The 20,998-nt window shown below is 42.3% G+C and overlaps 1 protein-coding gene across 3 annotated transcripts in view; it reads right to left on the bottom strand.

Moving 5' to 3' along the window:
• Positions 1-20,998, bottom strand: part of LOC149167450 (P-loop containing nucleoside triphosphate hydrolases superfamily protein) — a 428,107-nt gene that overhangs the window by 251,815 nt on the left and 155,294 nt on the right. The window contains exons 11-14 of one of the 3 annotated variants that reach the window (XM_089432992.1): positions 19,120-19,204; positions 18,725-18,982; positions 18,444-18,538; positions 18,269-18,311 (exon numbers count right to left, since the gene is read on the bottom strand). In XM_089432992.1, the coding sequence (XP_089289118.1) occupies positions 18,269-18,311; positions 18,444-18,538; positions 18,725-18,982; positions 19,120-19,204 (481 nt within the window). The remainder of the gene's footprint in view (positions 1-18,268; positions 18,312-18,443; positions 18,539-18,724; positions 18,983-19,119; positions 19,205-20,998) is intronic. The other 2 variants (XM_089432993.1, XM_089432994.1) reach the window with 2 other exon arrangements.

Genomic DNA, 20,998 nt, shown 5'->3' with positions numbered 1-20,998 from the left:
AAAGGATATAATTTTCCCTTCTAGATTTTTTTGGGTTTTGTCCAAGGAGTCCGAGGCTGAAAGGATATAATTTTATGGGTAGCTTTTGGGCACATTCCAGTAGGTCAAAGTTCAACAGGGCAGCAGTTCACTGGGGTAGCACAGTGTAGAGTGGTGCAATAGCTGGGCAACCTTCAGCTCAGCTATTTTCCCACCTGGGGTTGGTCTTTCTTGTTCATTGGGACAAGCCCAGGTGCATGATTCCATTTCATATTGTATCTAGCCCTCTGGTTTTTAATAATATGGCTAAACAGTTCCTGATTGGTCGCATTTTCATGGATGTCTAATGTGTATTTTTATTTTTATATGTTGTTGCACTATTTATTTGCTTAATATCACTCACATTCCTACTTAGGAACATTATAGTGGTATCAGAGCATGATCTTGGCCCAGCTGTGGGTAACCAGTAAGATCATGGGAGATTTGGGCATGTATGCACAATGACGAGTTACACCGTACACAACCTATGGCTCAAGGGAGATTCAGTATGCAGGAATTCTGGGGTGGAATCCACTGGAGCGATGAGAGGTTGGCTCAGTTGAGGAAGGTGTCAGACCAAATCCATCATTGTCCTTACAGCATAGACACTAGAGGTGCACAAGTCGTGGGAGTACAACCATCTACACTATGTGGGGAAAGCCGACAGAATCAAGGCACCAGATCTCCTGAAAAGGAGCAGGCAGGCCAAAGACAGTTAGAGGATGAGTCAAGGAGACGAATTTTCTGGTGGAGACCTGGTCTTAGACATCAGGGGCCTGAAGAGGAGATTGAACATGAGGCAGAGGACATGCGAGAGTGTGAGGATCACATTGGTATACCCAATGTGGCACAACAGTCACCATTGTTGGAGGCCTCTTTGATAGCACCAATTGACACCTTGGGGGAGAAAGTAGAGCATACACCCACAGGACCATCCATTGATGAGGTGCTAGGAGACACAAACATGTCCACCGTTGAGAAGGTGACATCTGTTGTTGAGATATCCGGGGTCGTGACCGAGTTTTCAAGTGATAGCAGTGCACGACAGGATGATGAGGTGTCGCGAGACATCACCACCCTTGATGAGGAGCCGATAGGTACAGAGGCACCCAAATCTACAATAGAGTTGCGGGATGACAACCACCTACAACAACATGGAGAGCACATAGAGGGGCGTGAGCTAGTCATGGAAGGGCAGTTCGTGACTCATGTTGAGCCCATGGTGGAGGAGGACGAGCAGTCTTCTTTGGGGCCCACCACTGACTTAGAGTTGTTAGATGCACAGACCGTCAACAAAGTTGTAGTACTTCCAGATAATAGCTCTCTCTGGGCTTATATAGATGGGGCTTGCAACATTGCTAGACTACCTTTGCACCACGGAGAGAGAGATGCAGAGACTCCTTGACAAATTTTATGTGTTGACCAAGATGGTGAGTTAAGGCGACATGAGTTGCGCGGGTGCAACACTCATAGGATGGAGGGCTTGTTCTATGTGCTAGAGTTTGTGCATTCGATCCCTCTCTTGGGGTTGGATGGCAAGAGATTCTGAGTTGGTACCCAGTGGAGTGGGCTAGACTCATGGAGATGGTCGTAGTCCGGAGTAAAGCTCAGTGGGAGCTCTCAGACATTAAGGGTGCTGGAGGCTCAGCTAGGCATTGTGATCCAGGCGGGGCCTCCTATCCGATATCAAACATGCGGGATGGCTATGGCATTGATGAGGTAGTAAACCCCGTGCCTGAGTGCATGCATTCCTTAGGGGAGTTCTAGTTGATGCTAGTGGCCAGGGGGTTTGTGAGCAGACTCCATTGGTTGTTTTGGCATGTTGATTGCACATGGGGGCGCAGGATGATTAGCATTATCTGGCAAGAGCTGGTTGGAGGAGGTGGCATGGGTATGCCACCAGACCGGATATTGTATGGAGACGATGTTCTCCCATTGAGGTTTAGGACTCAAGGGTCACAGAGGATCGACACAGCAGAGATATCCCCCCTAGCAGGAGTGGAGTTAGGGTGCTCAGGTCTACCAAGATGGACGAGGGGGCATGACGCGTGTCATGGTGGGGTCACTATCAGAGTGGCAGACACTTTGGCACATGCAGGATACCATATGTTATAGGGTGGTATGATAGTAGGCAGTGGTACACAAGACTACACAGAGTCAGGTCGTAGCATCCAATTTTATATAAAGGGATGTGGCCTAATGCATACAGACCCAATTCTAGGCCATAGCACCCAATTAGTGCAGGGCTATGCAGCGATGAGCAGTGGCCTGCAGAGGAGCATGGAGATACATGGTGGTATACCACAGCATGTTGGTTGACACTGTGGGGTAGGAGGAGTGACTCGCATCGCATTGAGGACGTGCGGGGAGTGACAGGTGCAGTGACACAGGACAATACAGGATGGTATGGCTATAACCGAGGGTATTCCATGGTGTACAGAGACATGTTGCGGTGTATAGTGGCATGTCGATGAGTGCGGTGATACTGGGTGGTATGTAGTGGCAGATGATGCAGCGCAATGGGCACTTGGAGCGTTACCTCCAAGGAGACTTATGGACAGGGGCAGTAGGTGTACCATTGGATGCATCTCACCTAGGATCGATGAGGACATGGTTGAGCATCTGGTGACACCATGTTTAGCGGAGATAGGGCCTCGAGGGGGTTGTCAGCAGATCCAAGGCAGAGACAGGGACGTCCGTAGGATTACTCTTGAGCATTCTGGCAGACTCTTGATCATACCCTTCGGGACATACCCACCCATCCTCCTCCGGTGTTGCTTACAGTCACATAGTGTTTGGTTGTTGCCCCTTGACACTCTCCATTCAGGCAGCAGGGCATGGGAGGCTCACCCTAGGCAGTTGGATGAGACACCACATGTCATGGGCTGGGAGGAGACTCTCCAGTTGAGACACTTGGTAGGTGCATGAGTTGACAAATACAGGCTTAGGGATAACATGGTTGATTGTCAAGGTAGCATATGTTCCACCCCTAGGCTCACACTTGGGGAGGTGACCAAGAGGGAGTTGTATGGTGTTTTTCCAGCTCGACAACTTGAGACATTAGGTGAGCATGAGGTGCGAGGGATGGTAGCTCTTATTGGCAGGATGATGCCTAGGCTTCCAACAAGACCAGGGCACATCATTAGGAATTGGGATAGTAGATCTTGTTGTGTGATTTGTCATGTGCGGAGCTATTGGTTATTCGCAACACGGGTTCCTGATGCTCGGTGCCTACCTATTGGATACCTACAAGAGTCAAAGATGGGGCACGAAGGAATCCCAACAACCAACAACATATCACAGCGATAGGCAAAGAGGATTGGGGGTTGTGGACCTCTAATATGGTTATGGGATCCAATAGATTGGTGGGATACTCCACTCCTCAATGAGCATGGGCAAGATAACATGCGAATTGATTCATTCACAGGCAGACACATGGGGAATCACCGAATCCCTCACCATAGGGCGAGGTAGATTGGGGCTAGCCATGGAGGGATAGGCGCTGACACTATTGGATCGCTTTGGCAGGTTGGGCCTAACCACGATCATCGCATAGATTATGGCCGAGACCTATGCGAGAGGAGGCTCTGGTACGAGCATGTTAGACAGTTAGTTATGACCAAGGTGTCGTGGAGTCAGCAGGACAGTTTATTGCTACGTTATTTTATACATCATGCTCAAACCCCTTGAGCCCCGAGCTGTGAATCAAAGAAAATCATAAGAAGGCAGGAGGCATAAAAGAAGTGTGGAAAAATCAAGGTCGAGGCACCTCATGTACCACGATTCTTGCCTCCTACACATTAGAAACCAAAGTGTGGCCTTCCCTCTTGTTAGTTACCCCTGTACCCTAGCATGTGACCTAGGGCTGCCCTTCTCATTCCCTACTTCATTCACCTATTTGCCACATGCCACCACCTTTTGACGGATGTACCTTGACTACATTATCCCCTCTAGAAGTAGAAACCACGTAATAGGGTGCTTGGTTATCCCCACTTGGAGTTTAGGAGACATTGGCACATCTCGAAGCCCATTATGGAAGGGAAGGCCAGTATGAAGTCCCAATATGTGGTCAATGATTAGGTAAGCTCATTTACTCGATTTCTCTAATGACTTGTTGTACTAGAAGGCTAAGGAACGCATTGGATCTTATGCAGGATTGCAGATGGTATCTATTTGGGGTTTGGTCTCCCTATATGGGGTCCTAATCCTCCTGAGGGCTACATTGGCACATGTAGGGTGACCGTTGAGAGCCATGGACCTCCACAACAACAAATTGCACTCCGTCGATCCCCACAGCCATTTAGAGATTGTTTTTGGTTCACTTATTGGACGAGGAGGATGCACTTGATCCATCATACCCAGTGGGCCCCAGATCTACACCATACACTTGGCAGATGATCCAGGACTTCCACGATGATGTGGCATCACCTACACCATCATCCTAGCCCTTGAGGGTAGCCTACAGGCATCTTCGATTTGTTTGGAGACCCATGAGGACACTTGTGTGCCCCCAGATGTCATTTGGAGCACCACAGGTTATTACAAGGGGCCACCCCCTTGCCCACTACTTTTGAGGGTCCTTCTCTTCATTATGGCACCCATGGACCTCATTAGGCCTCTTAGAGGGCCCTACGACATGCATAGATTATTATTTGACCTCTTGAGAGGCTTATCTTTTCATTTATGAGCTAGTTTGGTGGGCTTGTCACCAAAAGTTGTATTATTAGAACATTATTTTATTTTTGGGGCTTATGTAGGCCAAGGAGGCTAATTCAAACTCCTAAGATGTGTATAAATACAAGTGAGGTGAGATCATTTCTCATCATCACTTTGGATTGGATCTCTCTCTTCTTTAGAGAATTTCGCACTTTTTTCTAGAGGATGAATTGGAGCTTTTATGGATGAATTTTGATGTATGGTTGTTGGTCTATCTTCTCTTGGAGCTTCTCTATTGTCATTTGTGAATGGTTGGATATACTCTACTACATGTAAGTACGAAATTTTGATGTTATTCTTGTTACTTTTTGTCATATATGCTGGACTGGGATTTTCGTTGTTTTAGGGCTAATTGTTGCATGTAAATTATTGCTTAATATTGTGGAATTGTCTCTATTATAACGTTCTCTCCATGTATGGGCCATGTAGTGTGAGCGAAATCTCCTAGGGGTAAAATTTGACCTTGATAAGCCATTCCTCTTGTGCATTTGAAGTATAAAAGCTGCAAGATTTCTTTCACTTGACCTAGAGGGTTTGTGAAGTAATTTTGAGGCCTCCTTGACTGGGAACCAAGAAATATTACACATAATCAACATAGACACCATTCTCCCAAGGATTAAGGCACTGATCTACCAAGGGTGCCCACCAAAACTCTTATTATTTCACCTTCTCCCAAGTGTAGCCATATTGGGGTGCCTGGGGCATAAATTTCCCGATAAGTTAGCCACTAAAAAAGTTCTATCTCCTAGGGTCTCTTGCATTGGCCCTTCCTCTAGCCCTCCTCTGAATTTGAAGACATTCTGATGGTGGAATTGGGAGAAAATCCATCCCTAGCTCTGGGATCAAAACTTGCCCTGCCATCCCCAAGGCTAGCAATTCCCAAGGTCAAAGCAACATCATTGAGGGAAAAAGCAAATTAACCCTAAACTAAAGACAAAACAAGTGGATCGATCAAAAATTAAAATAAACTCTTGATGTAGCACAACACATTTATTTACCACAGGTCTGAGAAAGATACAAGAGACAAATCCGAACTTACTTGAAGAATAAACAAGTTTTCTTGAAGGCCAACGGATGTAAGTAACCTTTAGAACCTTTGCTCTCCTTGTTCAAGCAAACCTAAAATAAAAAATGAACCACCTATCCTGAAAGGAAACCGAACCCTCTATCTGAAATTCGCCCTTTCCCTCGATCAACCGAAAATTTCAGAACTCAAATATAAGAAAATGTGTTGATATTTTTGTGTCTTTGTGAGTGCATAGGTCTCCTTTTATAGGTTTGATTAGGCTTAGTTAGGAGCTCTTAAAAATAGACATTGGAGTAGGTTTAGATTCTTTTAGTTGTTAATTATTCAAATAACCATAATTAATTAATTATCTTAGGCCCTAAGGAAAGAGATCATTAGCTTAATGGAGGAGGGAATCGGGACAAGGTTTAGGTAAGGAGTTTTTGGATGCTAATTAGTTAGATGCCCTTACTATGATGATTTTACCATAAAACATAACCAAGGAACCCATATGCTTGATATTAAATGCCCTTGACCAATGAAAGCATGCCATGTCACTACCCCTTAGGGTTTTAGCCCGGAAATTGGGGTCACCAACTTAAAATGTGAATATCTCTCAAACCAGGAAGCCTCTTGAGGTGTGCCATATATCAACAGTAACATCTTTTCGAGGAGAATCCAATGATGTGGATCTCCAACCCAAACTCAATGATTTTCTACTTCAAAAAACCTCGACAAAGTCGGGGCATGTCCTTAGTCCAGGGAACCTAAACCCTAGGACTTGGGTTTTCAACCATCCAACAGTGTAGCCTTCAAATTGACATAGTCTAGACAATTCTAAGAAGCATTCATTATTCGTTTGATATCAATGACTGGTGTTTCAATCAAAGTCAAACCCAGGGTTGATATCAATGACAACACCATTCAACAAATATTTCATTCTTTTCTTTCGGTTGAGCTATGGATGCAACTTCCAACACTCCTCGAAATGACCATTGATGGTTGCAGTCGTTGCTGGAATCTTTGCACTTGTGTTGTGGCAACTTTATTTTTATCTTTTCCCCCTTTCTGCTTCTTCTTCCCCTCCCCGAAAGCACTTCTTGGTGCTCCTGCTTTGATCCACTAGATTTCCCTTTCTTCTAACCTATGTTCTCCAAGTATTGTGCCTGTACACAATCTTAATCCACCATTCTAGGCTTGAATAGCATCACTTGCTTCCGCAGATGGTTGTGTAGACCCTCAGATACTTGAGGAATAAGTTTGGGTTCTTTGGGGAGATAACCAACATTATAGCCATCTTTCTAAATTTTGTGATGTACTCTTGTACACTCTGCCCATGTCTCTGCTTGAAGTAATGCCATCGTTTCCACTAGTCCTCTACATACCTGATAGTGTAAAATTGTGACTTTATGAGAGTTTTGAAATCCTTCCACTTAGTCACTAAAGGATCTCCCTCCAACCTAAGGGTTTTCGTGTGGCTTTCCCATCAGGCCAGGGCATGGCCCTCTAATTTTAGTCGAGCAAACGAAATTTTCTATTCTTCCTCTATTAAAATTTGGGCAGCTATGGGGCAAATTTCCCAAAGAGCCCAAATGAAACCCATCTTGCCCCAAAAGAGAAAATTCGAAATTGGGTAAAGAAATATTATTATTAATGTGGCACAAATAGGGCAAGCAATCATTAAGGAAAAATATATTTAACTATTATGGTGAGCAAAATTTGAATTTAAGTGTTTTCCCTCCAAGTTACAAGTCGGCCTCATCAAGTCAACCTGCTCCAAGGAATGTGTCCCTTCATATGTACAATCAACTATAAATACCCCATCATTGTGCCTCATTTGATAACACAAGCATCGAATACATTTCTTTACGGTTCGAATGTTCTATTGGCTCGCATTTCTGTGGTAGTTGCATCTGTTCTATTGGCTAGATTATGTCTCTGGCTCACAATATATCTTTCTAAGGCTCGATTACATTACAATGGCTCATTGCAGAGGTTCGCATTACTTTTGTGGCTTCATACGTATCTCTGAAGCTCACATAATTCTTGTGGCTCGCATAACTCTTGTAGCTCCCATCTATCTCTGAGGCTCAATATGTTCTAAGGTTCGTATGTTTAATTCTGAAGCTCGTGTCTACTCTCTGTGGCTCGCACTATATTACAGTGACTCACATATATGCTTTGAGGCTCGCACTCTTTACTCTGTGGTTCACACTATATTACAATGGCTTGTATATATATTGTATGGCTTGTAAATGTCAATTGTGGCTCGCATTTGTATTCCAATGGCTCACACTAGTATCTTTGTAGCATCCTTGTGGCTCGTAATGTATGGACAATGACAGCGATGACTTGGAGGTATGAACAAAAATCAACATGATAGTGACTTTAAGGTATCAACAGTAATCTATATGACTGTGACTCGGAGGTATGAACAGTGATCTCAATGATAGCTACTTGAAGGCATGACTGTGACCTATAATTGTATGACAGTGTTTTTATCAATGAAATATAACTGTGACTTCGAGGTGCCTATGACAAAGAAATATAGCAGCGTCTCTTGTGTTTATATGACTATGTATATTCAGAGATGTATGGCAAAATTGACAGTGATGTAATCATGATGACAATTCACCCTATATCAGTGACCTTGATGACCATGAGTAAGTAATCAATATGATAGTGAGTTAGTGATGTAAGTGAGAGTGAGCCAGTGACCTAGTATGGTAGTAATCTTTGATATGGCAATGGCAGTAACCTTTGATATGGAAATGACCTTGATATGACAGTTAATGTATATGGAAGTAACCTTGTATGACAGTGACTTTGATACATAAGATAGTTACCTTGATGAATGACAGTGAACTTGATATTACAGTGACCTTCGGTATATGACAGTGACACTCTGATCTATGGTTTATCTCTATGATGATGACATGACAATTATGGTTGAACCTCTACGACAGTGACAGTAATGTGTATTGTGCTCTTGTGATAGTGTGTTATGGAGGCTTGTGCATGCCTCTCTAATATTCTTGTTTGTTGTTGCATTGGCCCTAGGTGGCCCAGTTTGATTGATGATAAACGACTTATGTCTCATGATATTGTAATTTACATCTCAATTAAACATTTGATGAATGTCTAAGAAGAAGAATCTGGTTGGGTTTTCCCCCTTATGGGGTATTTCCCTGGTCTTCGACCTAAATCCTAGTGTCTCTATTGTGTATGCTTTTCTATTCCGCTACATTGTTGATGTTATTATTCTCTCTACATAATTATTAATGGTGATATGATCCTATGGGGTGAATGTTATATGAAAATGTTGAAAAAGTTTGAAAACGCAATTATCTACAGCAAAGAAGAATCTAGCCCTAAATATTAACATCCTCTATGTGTTCAACACTAAAATAAACCTCTAACTGCTACAACTAGTGATTTAAATTCAAAGTGTCAATATCACCTTGACATGACTTGATGTCAACCTTCGCTTCCATTTTGAATAGGGACTATGAATGGTTCACAGCATTTGAACTGTTTTGTTTCTTTTCCCGTTCTTTTTTAGGCTCCCTCTTTGATTCTTCCCAATCCTTCGATCTCCCCTCTGATCTAACCTCTATGTTAGAACCTCCATCTTCTCTAAATAGCTTGAGCTTATTGGTCAACACTGCCATGAGGAGGCTTACATTACGATTTATATCTTTGACTTGTGCTTTAGCCACACAAATCTCTCCTATGCAGGATCTTGAGAGTTATTAATAGATTCATTGACAATGGCTAGGGTTTTATGACTTTCGGCATAACCGATCAAGATCCTCTGTAACTCCCCACAATATTCCGAAAGAAACCTACTATGATACCAATATGATCCGTAAATTGTCGCAGATATTCTACTAGATAGTTTGTTACAATAGATCTACTAAAAGATATTTGAAAATCCGAAATCTACACTACAGGGGCTAATTTCTCCTTGGATTCCAGATTCATTAATTACTGTGTTATGCTTATGCATACAATATATGACATACAAAAAATAGAGACACACATAAACACAATCACTCACAACCATAATAACACAATATATGACCTGGGAAATCCTTACGGGAGAAAACCCTATTGGAAGGTGAGGCTACTCTACTCTCTCTTTCTTTGAATGGAAATGGAAGCAAGTACAAAGAAGTGAGACCTATGACCCGTGGGCTGCTATAGTGCACAAACTCTTTTTGTTTTCTCTCTCTCTATCCACTCTCAACTATTTTGCTCATCAATGGACCAAAAAATGCATGAGATTCGAGAATAGAATGGAACCCTTTTTCCTCCTAGTGGCCTGGTTATAACACGGCTCAATAGCCTACTAGTGGTTAAGTTTAACTACTCCAACTCTTAACTAGAGTTACAATATTGACTCTTCTAGAATTTTCTTCATCATGATCGCATAGCTAGCCCCTTTTCCATGAATAATGGTGGTTGATGTGTAATCCTCTAAAATCATGGTGATAAAAATAGGAAGGTCAAGTTTCGTGTGGCATAAGTTTTGCATACGGACTCCAATTGAGGCGATTCTTGCATCATTCGAAAGGTATCAGTGTAGAATAGTGTCAGAGGGTGTGTTGCATAAGCAACGAAGTTTTACCCCAAAAAACAACATTTGATGCCTCAAATTGTTTTCAAAAGTTTTGAAACCACAATTCGCCAAACTTAGACCCGTCGTTAAATATGGTCCTGTGGGTTGATTTGTAACGAACAAAGTTCATATACTCAGAGGAATGCTCTGATACCAATGTAATGAACAAGGTTCGTATACGCAGCAGATTACTCAGAAGATCTAGTATATAAGAATGTCCATCATGAGACAGATAATATATTATTTAAGAATATTTGAATACAAGTGAGAGACAGATAATATATTATGTAAGAATATTTGAATACAAGTGAGATGGACATTCTTATATACCAAATCTTCTGAGTATTCTATTGTGTATACAAACCTTGTTCGTTACATTGGTATTAGAGCATTCCTCTAAGTATACGAACTTTGTTCATTACATTGGTATCAGAGTTATTCGATCCTCTGGCCGCTCCACCACTACATAGAGAACCAGTCTGATCTGGCCTTTAGCCATCAATTTTCGCCAACCTTGTTATTGTTGCAATTCAAGCATTTTGTTACATCATTGGAGATTCTCCATTTTGTTGGACTTGTCGTCAGGCCTTTGGGTGCAAAACCCCAAGCTTAGTTTCAAGGCCACAAGGCCACTTGTGGAGCTCCTTCCTCCAAACCTTTGATCCTCAAGGCTTGGATTACCTCCCAAGCTACAAAAATCAACACTCCCTCTTAGAGAGCAAGGCACTTCCAAGACTAGGAAGTAACCATCATCATCTCCGGCAACACTAGCCCATCTGGCTTCCATCACTGCAGCATAACCTGTAGAATGAACCTTGCAATCTCGGTAGTGCCTTTGCCTCATCACATATGAACCTGATGATCCCAAACCTCTATAGGGTTGCTCCCTCTGCGGCTATAGACTCCCCCTGAGCGTACACAATCTCCACTGGCTCAGTCCTGCGAGCACTCATCCTCCTGGATCAAATACCACTCGTGCAAATCGCTCCAATCTCAGATATGCAACATCACAATCCGATGAAGACTCTAGCCTGCCAACCTATAGTCCATCACATGAACCCATCTCGATCAACCTAATCCCGTCCAAGCCAAAGAAACCCTCGAGTTGTCCCAACCATCCATGACAAATCAACAGAAGTCCATGATCAGCAATCTTCCCTACAACAAACTATTGTTCACCAGGCTCAAAACCAATCCACCAGAACTCCCAGCCAATGTTGCTACCAAGCTAGTCAAGACCACATCTCCATGTCTTCAGTTGAACTCTCTGCTCCATGATCTAGACACCAACAACTCCCTCTTATTTGCTTCGTAGTCGACACTGTGATTCACTGTCCTTCAAAGTAGATCAGATACACTCGAATACCATGTTATTCTTCCATGCCCTTGGTGTCTAGGATAGAATCTTAAATCTCTGACGCTACCAAACCAAGAATCACAATGATACTAATTTGCACAACGGAATATAAACAGCAGTAAATCTACTAGTGCACAAAATATGGACAACTTTTTACATTTTTCAACCCAACTTCGTTATATTAATCAACATATAATACAACAATCTAGGGCTCCCGTACCAGGGATAATGGCCCCCATACATCCACTGATACAAGACATAAAATTAGGGCTTGGTGTCAATCCATCGACAACCAATCTTCCCATACAAGATACAATGACCATCTGGCTGATGTACCGTGCTCTCTCAGCTCCTCTCAGTCGTACCCTATACCTGCCCAGTCCTGCGGCTCTCAATCTGCAGCTTCTGCCTCTATCAATGCTCCAAGTCCATCTGGTTACTGAACCTCGACTATCAATCTACTCAGTAATTGTGCCTTAGTCCATTAAGGAAACAACACATCGAGACTCAAGTTGAGTTGTTCACAACTCCGTTTGTGAACAACTCTCAATCTGCCCTATGTTGCTCCTCAGCTTACTCAGGGACTTCAACTAACTATAGTCTTCCTGCGCTGCTCCAATGAAGACTAACATAGCAAATGGAGGGTTGCCACCTATCACTGCAAGATGTCCATCTCCCATAATGAACACAAGATAGGAGGATTGCCCAATCATCTACTGTAGAAGTCCTTCTCCACACACAAGTCTAGGTTTGCTCAACTGCTCCTCTTGATCATCAACCCTTGAGCCCAACATCTACCACTCTAGCAACCATCTAGGTCCATGAAGATGGTGCACACCGGGATCCAACTTGGAAACTATCACGCTGTCCTCCAGCAAACCATAAATGCCCAATCCACGTCCACACTTGATCCACTCTCACGCTATCCTCCAACAGTCCACGAGTGACCAATACTTGTTGTAGCATCTTCTCCTAGTTAGGGCATCCAAACATCTAGGAGACCCCTACACATGGCTGCTAACAGACTCCATCAACTTGTCCTCACCTAGGACACCATCAAACCATCATCCAAGAGGCCATCTGCAACTCCTTCTGTTGTTGTCGTCTTGTCTAGGATTTTGTGCACTTACAAGTTTGGTTAGGGCACATCAACAACCCTTAACCCTTGCTCCAGACACTAGTCTCCTTGTCCAACCATTTGCCTTCCTGTACTACCCTTCTATCCACCCTTCTACATTATTGTGGCCTCAAGACATCACCTCAAGACTCCTGCAACACCACAGAAGATTACATCAAGGTTTCGACCCTCATAGACAAAGAACCCATCTCTGTTTGGGTTGCGGCCTACATCAGAAGACTGCGGCTAGGGAAGAGGTGCTTTCCTTGCCCTCTTAGCCCAAACAAACAATCCTCCAATAGTGTTGTTCCTACAACACCATACTGCGACCCTAAACAAAGATGCCAAGTACCAAAAGCACATAGAAATCACATCAAATCAACAATCCTCACTATGGAAACTGCCCACTAGTTAGGGCTTCTAACCTTCCAGTCAACCCTCCCTCCTTGGCTTCCATAGGCTGCAATAAATACGATCCAAAACTGATCCACAAACTAGGATCCAACGCATGGCACTCGTGGAGAAAATGGCATACCTTTACTTCATGGACTGTTGTAATTGTTGAAGGTGTGGTTAGGACATGCATAGTCCATGTCATCCCTACAAAACACCCTCAACAATCCTCCAAACTCTGCGGCTTACCTTCCCTTCCTTGTTGCTTGCCCACACTGTCACTGTTACACGGTTCTGCTGTAGGAATAGGCCTTACGGCCCCCTCCAACTACCCCAACAACTCTGTGTTACCTCTGTGATTACCATAGAGTCTGCAACCTATTAAATTCAGGGAGGAATCACCCTAAAACAAATTCCCAACAACCCAGAATTGTCTCTCTTTAATGTGGCCTCCCTGCAGATTTGATTGCACCTTCAAAACAATCACAAGAAGCTTCCAAAGAACCTATTTTCCTTCGCTGAACATGCCACTAGCCTGTGTTGATTTGGGGTAGCACCGGATGTGCTCTAGGCACAAAAATTGGTGGAGAGGTTAAAGCACATGAGATCTCCAATACCCAGAAATGGCTTGGGCAGATTCTAAACAGTTTGGGAGATATTAAAATAATTAATATTTTTAATGGAGTCCCTAAGTCTAAACTTAAGAAAAATAAAATATTAATGTGAATTAATATAAAACTATGTTAGAAGGGTCCAAAAGTCATGGATCTAGCGGGAGTTAATCTTAGCCATTGATTAGGGACTTAATCTCAACCGTTGATTTGTCAACGAGAAAAGTATAAGAGGAGGCTTGAGGGTCACTTGGAGGATACACTGAGGGAGACCAGTCAATTCAATTTATGGAGCAGGGTTAGCTGAGAAATTCGAACTAGTGGTCTGGTGAGCAGTCAGGAGGCAGCGAGTACGGAACAGAGAGAAGAGATCAACCACTGGAAACCAGCGCTGAGGCAGGAGAGGCAAATGCAGGGCATTTCAGGCAGACGCAGAGGCAGCGGGAGCCTGCGCAGTCACTAGAGTGCCTGTGTGGGTGACGCAGAGAGGCCCAAGGCTGGCACAGAGTGTTTGGGAGCCACACAGAGGTCAGCGAAACAGAGGCTGGGACTAGGAGAAGTACTGGAGAATTTTTCTCTCTGTGGGTAAGCCAGTTTGGCACCCTATTGTATTGAAGAATCGCTAAATAATAAAATCCTCCCTCGATGCACTAGTTTTCCCACATTGGGTTTTTTCGGGGACTATTATCCAAAACATCTGTGTCAATGTGTTGATTCTTGTACATGTGTTTGTTTTTGTATAACGGTGTGATATCTGCAGCAGAATTAATTTTAATGTTTATTGAAGGAATTTCATAAAGAACTTATTGAAGAATAAGTAGGAAAAGTAATAGAGGTGCCTTTCTCTCTTAATGTGAGTTTCTTCTTTCCTTCTACGCTGCCCTTGTGTTGCTCACTTTGGATATGTCTTAACGCTTCACACTTGATGTATATTTATAGCCTTCAAGTGGCTCCAACGAATTCTTCTAAGGTGGCTTGCCAACTATCATAAGGTGACCAAAAACACTATGCCAACCTAAACTTTGTGACACAAGCCCACTCCACAAATTCAAAAATTCATTTCTCTTCAACCACAACTCGGAATTGGATGATTTTCGATGCTTCAAACTCGTCTCGATGCGTACTATCATCCCCATCCATAACATGTCGAAATCTCTCCATAGTTTTGTCGCCAATATCGAAGGGTGCAAAACACCAAGCTTGGGTTTCAAGCCCACAAGGCCACTTGTGGAGCTCCTTCCTCCAAACCCTCAATCCTCAAGGCTTGGAGTAGCTCCCAAGCTACAAAAATCAACACTCCCTCTTAGCAAGGGAGGCACTTCCAAGACTAGGAAGTAACCATCATCAGCGCTGGCAACACTAGCCCATCTGGCTTCATCACTGCAGCATACATTGTAGAATGAACCTCGCAATCTTGGTAGTGCCTCTACCTCATCACATCTGAACCTGAAGATCCCAAACCTCCATAGGGTTGCTCCCTCTGAGGCTAGACTCCCTCTGAGCCTACATGATCTCCACTGGCTCAGTCCTGCAAGAACTCATCCTCCTGGATCAATACCACTTGTGCAAATCCCTTCAATCTTGGATATGTAACATCACAATCCGATGAAGACTCTAGGAGTCTAGCCTACCAAACTGTAGTCCATCACATGAAGCCATCTCGATCAACCTGATCTCATCCAAGCCAAAGAAACCCTTGAGTTGTCCCAACCATCCATGACAAATCAACGGAAGTCCATGATCAACAATCTTCCCTACAAAAAACTGTTGTTCACCAGGCTCACCACCAACCCACCAGAACTCCCAACCAATCTTGTTGCCAAGCCAGTCAAGACCACATCTCCATGTCTTCAATTGAAGTATTTGCTCCATGATCTAGACACCAACAACTCCCTCTTATTTGCTTCGTTCTCGACACTCTGATTCACTGTCCCTCAAAGTAGCTCAGATACGCTCGAATACCATGTTATTTTTCCACGACCTTGGTGTCTCAGATAGAATCTTAAATATCTTAACGCTACCAAACCAAGAATCACAACGATACTACTTTGCACACCGGAATATAAACAGCAGTAAATCTACTAGTGCACAAAATATCAACAACTTTTTACATTTTTCAACCCAACTTCGTTATATTAATCAACGTATAATACAACAATCTAGGGCTCCCGTACCGTGGATAATGGCCCTCATACATCCACTGAAACAAGACATAAAATTAGGGCTTGTTGTCAGTCCATCGACAACCAATCTTGCCATACAAGATACACTGACCATCTGGCTGACGTACGGCGCTCTCTTAGCTCCTCTCAGTCGTACCCTATACCTACTCGGTCCTACGGCTCTCAGTCTACAGCGTCTGCCTCTGTCAATGCTCCAAGTCCATCTGGTCACTGAACCTCGACTATCAATCTACTCACTAATTGTGCCTTAGTCCATTAAGGGCACAACACATCGAGACTTAAGTTGAGTTGTTCACAACTCCGTTAGTGAACAACTCTCGATCTGCCCTTTGTTGCTCCTCAGCTTACTAAGGGACTTTAGCTCACTATAGTCTTCCTGCGTTGCTCCAATGAAGACTAACATAGGGCATGGAGGTTTGCCACCTATCACTACAAGATGTCCATCTCCCACAATGAACACGAGATAGGAGGATTGCCCAATCATCTACTATAGAATTCCTCCACACATAAGTCTAGGTTTGCTCAATTGCTCCTCTGGATCATCAACCCTTGAGCTCAACATTTGCCCTGGATGAGTGCCTACATCTTGTGTTCTCTTGTTGTCTTTGTGATCTTCATAGTTTTGGCAATTGTCTTGATGATAAGTATATGATGATAAAGAAGAAGAAATAATAGCAAATCACAAGTTGTCAAGATAAGAGAAATCAAATTTAAATAAGTCCTAACAAAGTTTCCCTAAGGATTTCTCAATAGAGATGATCTTCAATAGACAATTCTTGATGGATGTAGCGAGATTTCCAAGAACCTTGAAACCCTTCCTTATAGCCCTTGCCATAGTGCCACCAAAGATGTGATCTTCAGTCTCCCTGAACCTTAGCTTTGAAACCATGTTGGGAAATCAAAAGACTTATTAACTTGATAATTACTTGTGATATTTGTTGGCCTTTTATTACTTTATTAAATCTTTGTTCATCAAGCAATTACCAAAACAATGAAGATCACTACAAGTCAAAGTACACAAGATATAGGCTCCAAGCCAAGGCAACACCCCTCCAAGGGGAAAGAAAATGCTTCTCTACCTTTTAAGAATCTGCTTACAAAAGAGACTTCCAAGACCCAAAGACCAAAGCCAACAAACCCTCCAAGCCCCAAGCCAACCCCCAACAAGATCTTCCTTGAGACAGCTTCCATAACTTCGATACTGCAACTCTATCACTGCCAATTCGGCCCCTGCAATTGCGACCTCTTGCAACTGCTTCAGAATTTTGGCCTCCTGCAACTGGCAGCTTCACAAACCCTAGCGACACAAGAAAAGAGAATCTTTGACAAACTTTGACTTATGCTCCTCTTCTTCGTCCTCCAACGACTCTTTCTCTTCTTCGTTATTGCAGAGCGAACTTGTGTGAAATGAATGTGCCAAATGAGTCTAATTCCCTCCTTTTATGTCAACTTGATTTGCTCATTGCGCCGACTTGGTCTTGCACTTATCCATGGCTTTTTCTTAACAAAATAAATATTTTTTTCATTACAATGAGTCCAAATGGGACTATGACACATGACCAATATTATTCTTTATCCTAGGAAGACCTAGAAAGACCTAGAAGACCTAAAAGCAAGAAGAACATGCTTTTGACTTAAACTTGAGTATGAAACCCATACTCCAAAAATAAAATATAATTTATTTTTCTTTCTTTTTCTTTCTTTATAAAGAATATACAATGTGGTGATTACAGTTACATCATAATGAAGACCGAACCTATTTACAATTTTCAACAGTCTGAGGTCCAAGAGTAGGGTCCACCCCCTACTAGAGTTCTATTCCCACATTTACAACCATCTGAAAGGAGACCTGCATTCCCATGATTATTTTCCTCACTTGAGGAAGCCAGTTTACCTTGCTGAAAAAATGTATTTTCATTTACTTTTGCCTACGACAGTGATACATATTGTATCTATTGAAAAAATAATATACTCTATGGTTACAAGTCGAAAGAAAATATAAACTTGACTATATTGCACATAAAGAGAAAATGGAAAACTCATAAAAGTTTTTATATTCTTAGAAATAATATTTTGACATTGCTGCAATTACAAGTTTAAAACATGCCGACTTAAGCATGCAAAACGGAATTAAGAAAGAATGCAAAGCTAATAACATTCTTAGACTATATTTTTAAGACCATGAAGCATCCATTTGAGATTGTGAGGTAATGCATAATGATATCAACAAAGGAGAAGCACATTACCAATGCCGACAATAACGGGAAGACCCTTGGCATCTAGTAGAGTCTGTGGATAGTTAAAAAGACAAATTTATAATGATGATTGTCAGCACAAAATACTTTTGAAATAAGTTGAAACAACAAAATTAAATTTAAGACAAGATAAACAGTCTTTCCACTTCAAGATTTGTCAACTTGCCTGAATAGCCTGCACAGCAAGTAGTAAACCCCTGTCTAAATCACATGAATCAGGCATAGGCACCAACCGGATAGCATCCCTGAAAGCAGAAGAATCTGCAAATGTTTCATGAGAGAAGCCTAAGATTGTGGTAGAAGTTAGAACTATGTAAAACAATTGAATCTTGCAGTCCAAGATGCCCTAATATGCTCCACTGAAAGCCGTGTTGACTTTCTTTCTAAGACCTTTCCTTATCAATGATACAACAGGATCAAGAATAGAAGTTGGACAAGTCTTCAAACCTGCAAAGGTATTTACGGAATTCTCTACTGACCCTAAAGTGTTGACTACATGCCATGATGCAACCACAGGCTCCATCTCAGATTTTGTTGGAGATCTGGTCCAAGGCTCTGCCATATCAGGCATCTTGCGAGAAGGTACTGGCCTTAACCTGACTGGACGAGGAGAAATGATAGCCCTGTCTGAAACATTTGAAGGGACTGAAGGTGAAGCCCCAAAGTATGCTGAAGGAAGTGGAGGTGTACTTAAACGTGGAACACCTATTCAGAAAAGTAATCTAGTAAAATTCAAATGTTCAAGTGAAGGTATAAACTGAATCACCAAAATCAAGGCAACAAAAATCAATTCCGTTTGAATTAAAAAATGTATTTAGATAGGGGGTCGATGCAAACATCACCTTGTTTTGCCATAATCATTTCCAGATAAGATTTAGTTATCCATGGACCCTCCAAACACAACCTGGATGCTTCTGCTCCAATAACCTGAAGAAGCCAAATTTAGGATGAAGCTAAACGATGTCAAGTAAGAAGTTTTAGGGGCAAATTCCCTAGTAAAAACACATAAACCATAGGTTATGAGATCCCGTAGCATCCAGCAGTTTAATTTAAGAGATATCTTTTCCAGGGAACACTACAAGAGTGGCTCCTGTTTTTATCATTGCAGATGTTAAGGCAGTTATTTTTTATCAACAAAATGAGCCACATATCTGGTGTATGTGTATGTCATACCTAGCTGAAGATTCAAGAAAATAAAATGTGAACATACAAAGTAACAACACATTGAATTATTTCATTGTTATATTGATTGGGTGGCCAGTGACCAGTGGCCCACTACACCTAAAAAATAGGTACATCTACATCTAAGATATGCCCAAAGGGGAACAGGACATCTAGGATATTATCCAAACATACCCCATGGATTGAAGGATGTCCCTGGGGTAACAGGTGACCATAGCCCCAAGGAAAGAAAAAAAATATTAAAAGAATGAACCATAAAACACTCCCACCCAGCCCTAAACCCCAACAGAACTAAAAAAAGAGGTCAAGCTTATATTTTCTGCATTTTACACATCCTTTTGTGAGAGGTCAGTAAAATGAATAGATACTTTAGCTGTGGACACTGCAGGCAGCAATTTCTTAAGGAGTTAACAGCATTTCTCTCTGATGGAGAGCATAGGCAGTGAACTTTTAAACAGAGGACAGTAGCTCGCTTGTGTGCATTGTTTCTTTCTTTGAGCAGGGGATATAACTTGTGGATAGTTTGTTTCTCTTGTGGTTAGAGTTTTGCAACTATGGACTATGATTTGTCGATAATGAACAGAGTTTTGCACTTCTAACTCCTAATTCAGTAACTAAAAATAATATCGCCTACTGAAAAATATTAAGTATAAATCATAATTATCATGACTGGGCATGTCTATATCACATGATCCATACATTGTACCTTATATATGGCAGTGCTACATGACTGCACATCATCACTGCTGGAAAAAAATATTAACAGATGTACTAACTAAAAATATGTCTAAGACAGACTGGAAAGTCAATATATGTAGAGATTTACCATGCATGTAAATAGACATAGATAACCATTGGGGAATAGATTGTGAAAAGCACTAAGGATAGATCCAAAGATATTGCCCTGACAGCAGCATTTACAGTTTTTGGGTTTTGTGGAGTTCAGATGGGCCTGAGGCTGCAGCCTTTTATGCCAGTCATAACGTAGCTGGAGGGCATTTAAATGGCCATCAGCCATCTGTGTCTGGCAATTACACAAGAACAGATCAATTGAGGGGCTGACAAGCATGGTTCCTCCTAAAGCCCCACAGAAGTTCTTTCCCAAGGCGATACACAAGGTAATGAAATCCCTCTTGATGAATCTGTTATTGGTATTGAAGATCGTGAAATTTAGTTGGTCTATGATAATCTGAAAAAGTGCACACTGCTGGGGTATTTTGTGGGCCATATCCCACCAGAAGTGATCAAATCATGGACCAAGGAGGCCCGGAAAACCCATGGATAGATCTACATGGCCATCCATAGCCTAACTAGGGGATTTGCTCAGTTCTCCTTTGACGACGAAAACATTGTCATGAAGTGACATCTCTCAACCCCCAAATGTGTCAAAGCACCTCGGTTGTTTTTGCAGAATGGCATGAAAAAATTTCTGCTAAAGAAGTCTCCAAACTGTATTGCTCAGTCTAGGTGAAATTCCCAAGGCTCCCCATACAATTTTGGCCTTTTCTGAATCTCCACCCCAATTGGCAGTTTTATATA

The sequence above is a fragment of the Pinus tabuliformis genome, chromosome 5_1 (assembly GCF_031772625.1).
Source record: "Pinus tabuliformis cultivar Carrire ecotype Pingquan chromosome 5_1, CPIR1, whole genome shotgun sequence".
NCBI classification, from domain to species: Eukaryota; Viridiplantae; Streptophyta; class Pinopsida; order Pinales; family Pinaceae; genus Pinus; species Pinus tabuliformis.
The sequence above is the reverse complement of the archived record's forward strand: the minus strand, read 5'-3'. Positions and strand labels throughout refer to the sequence as shown.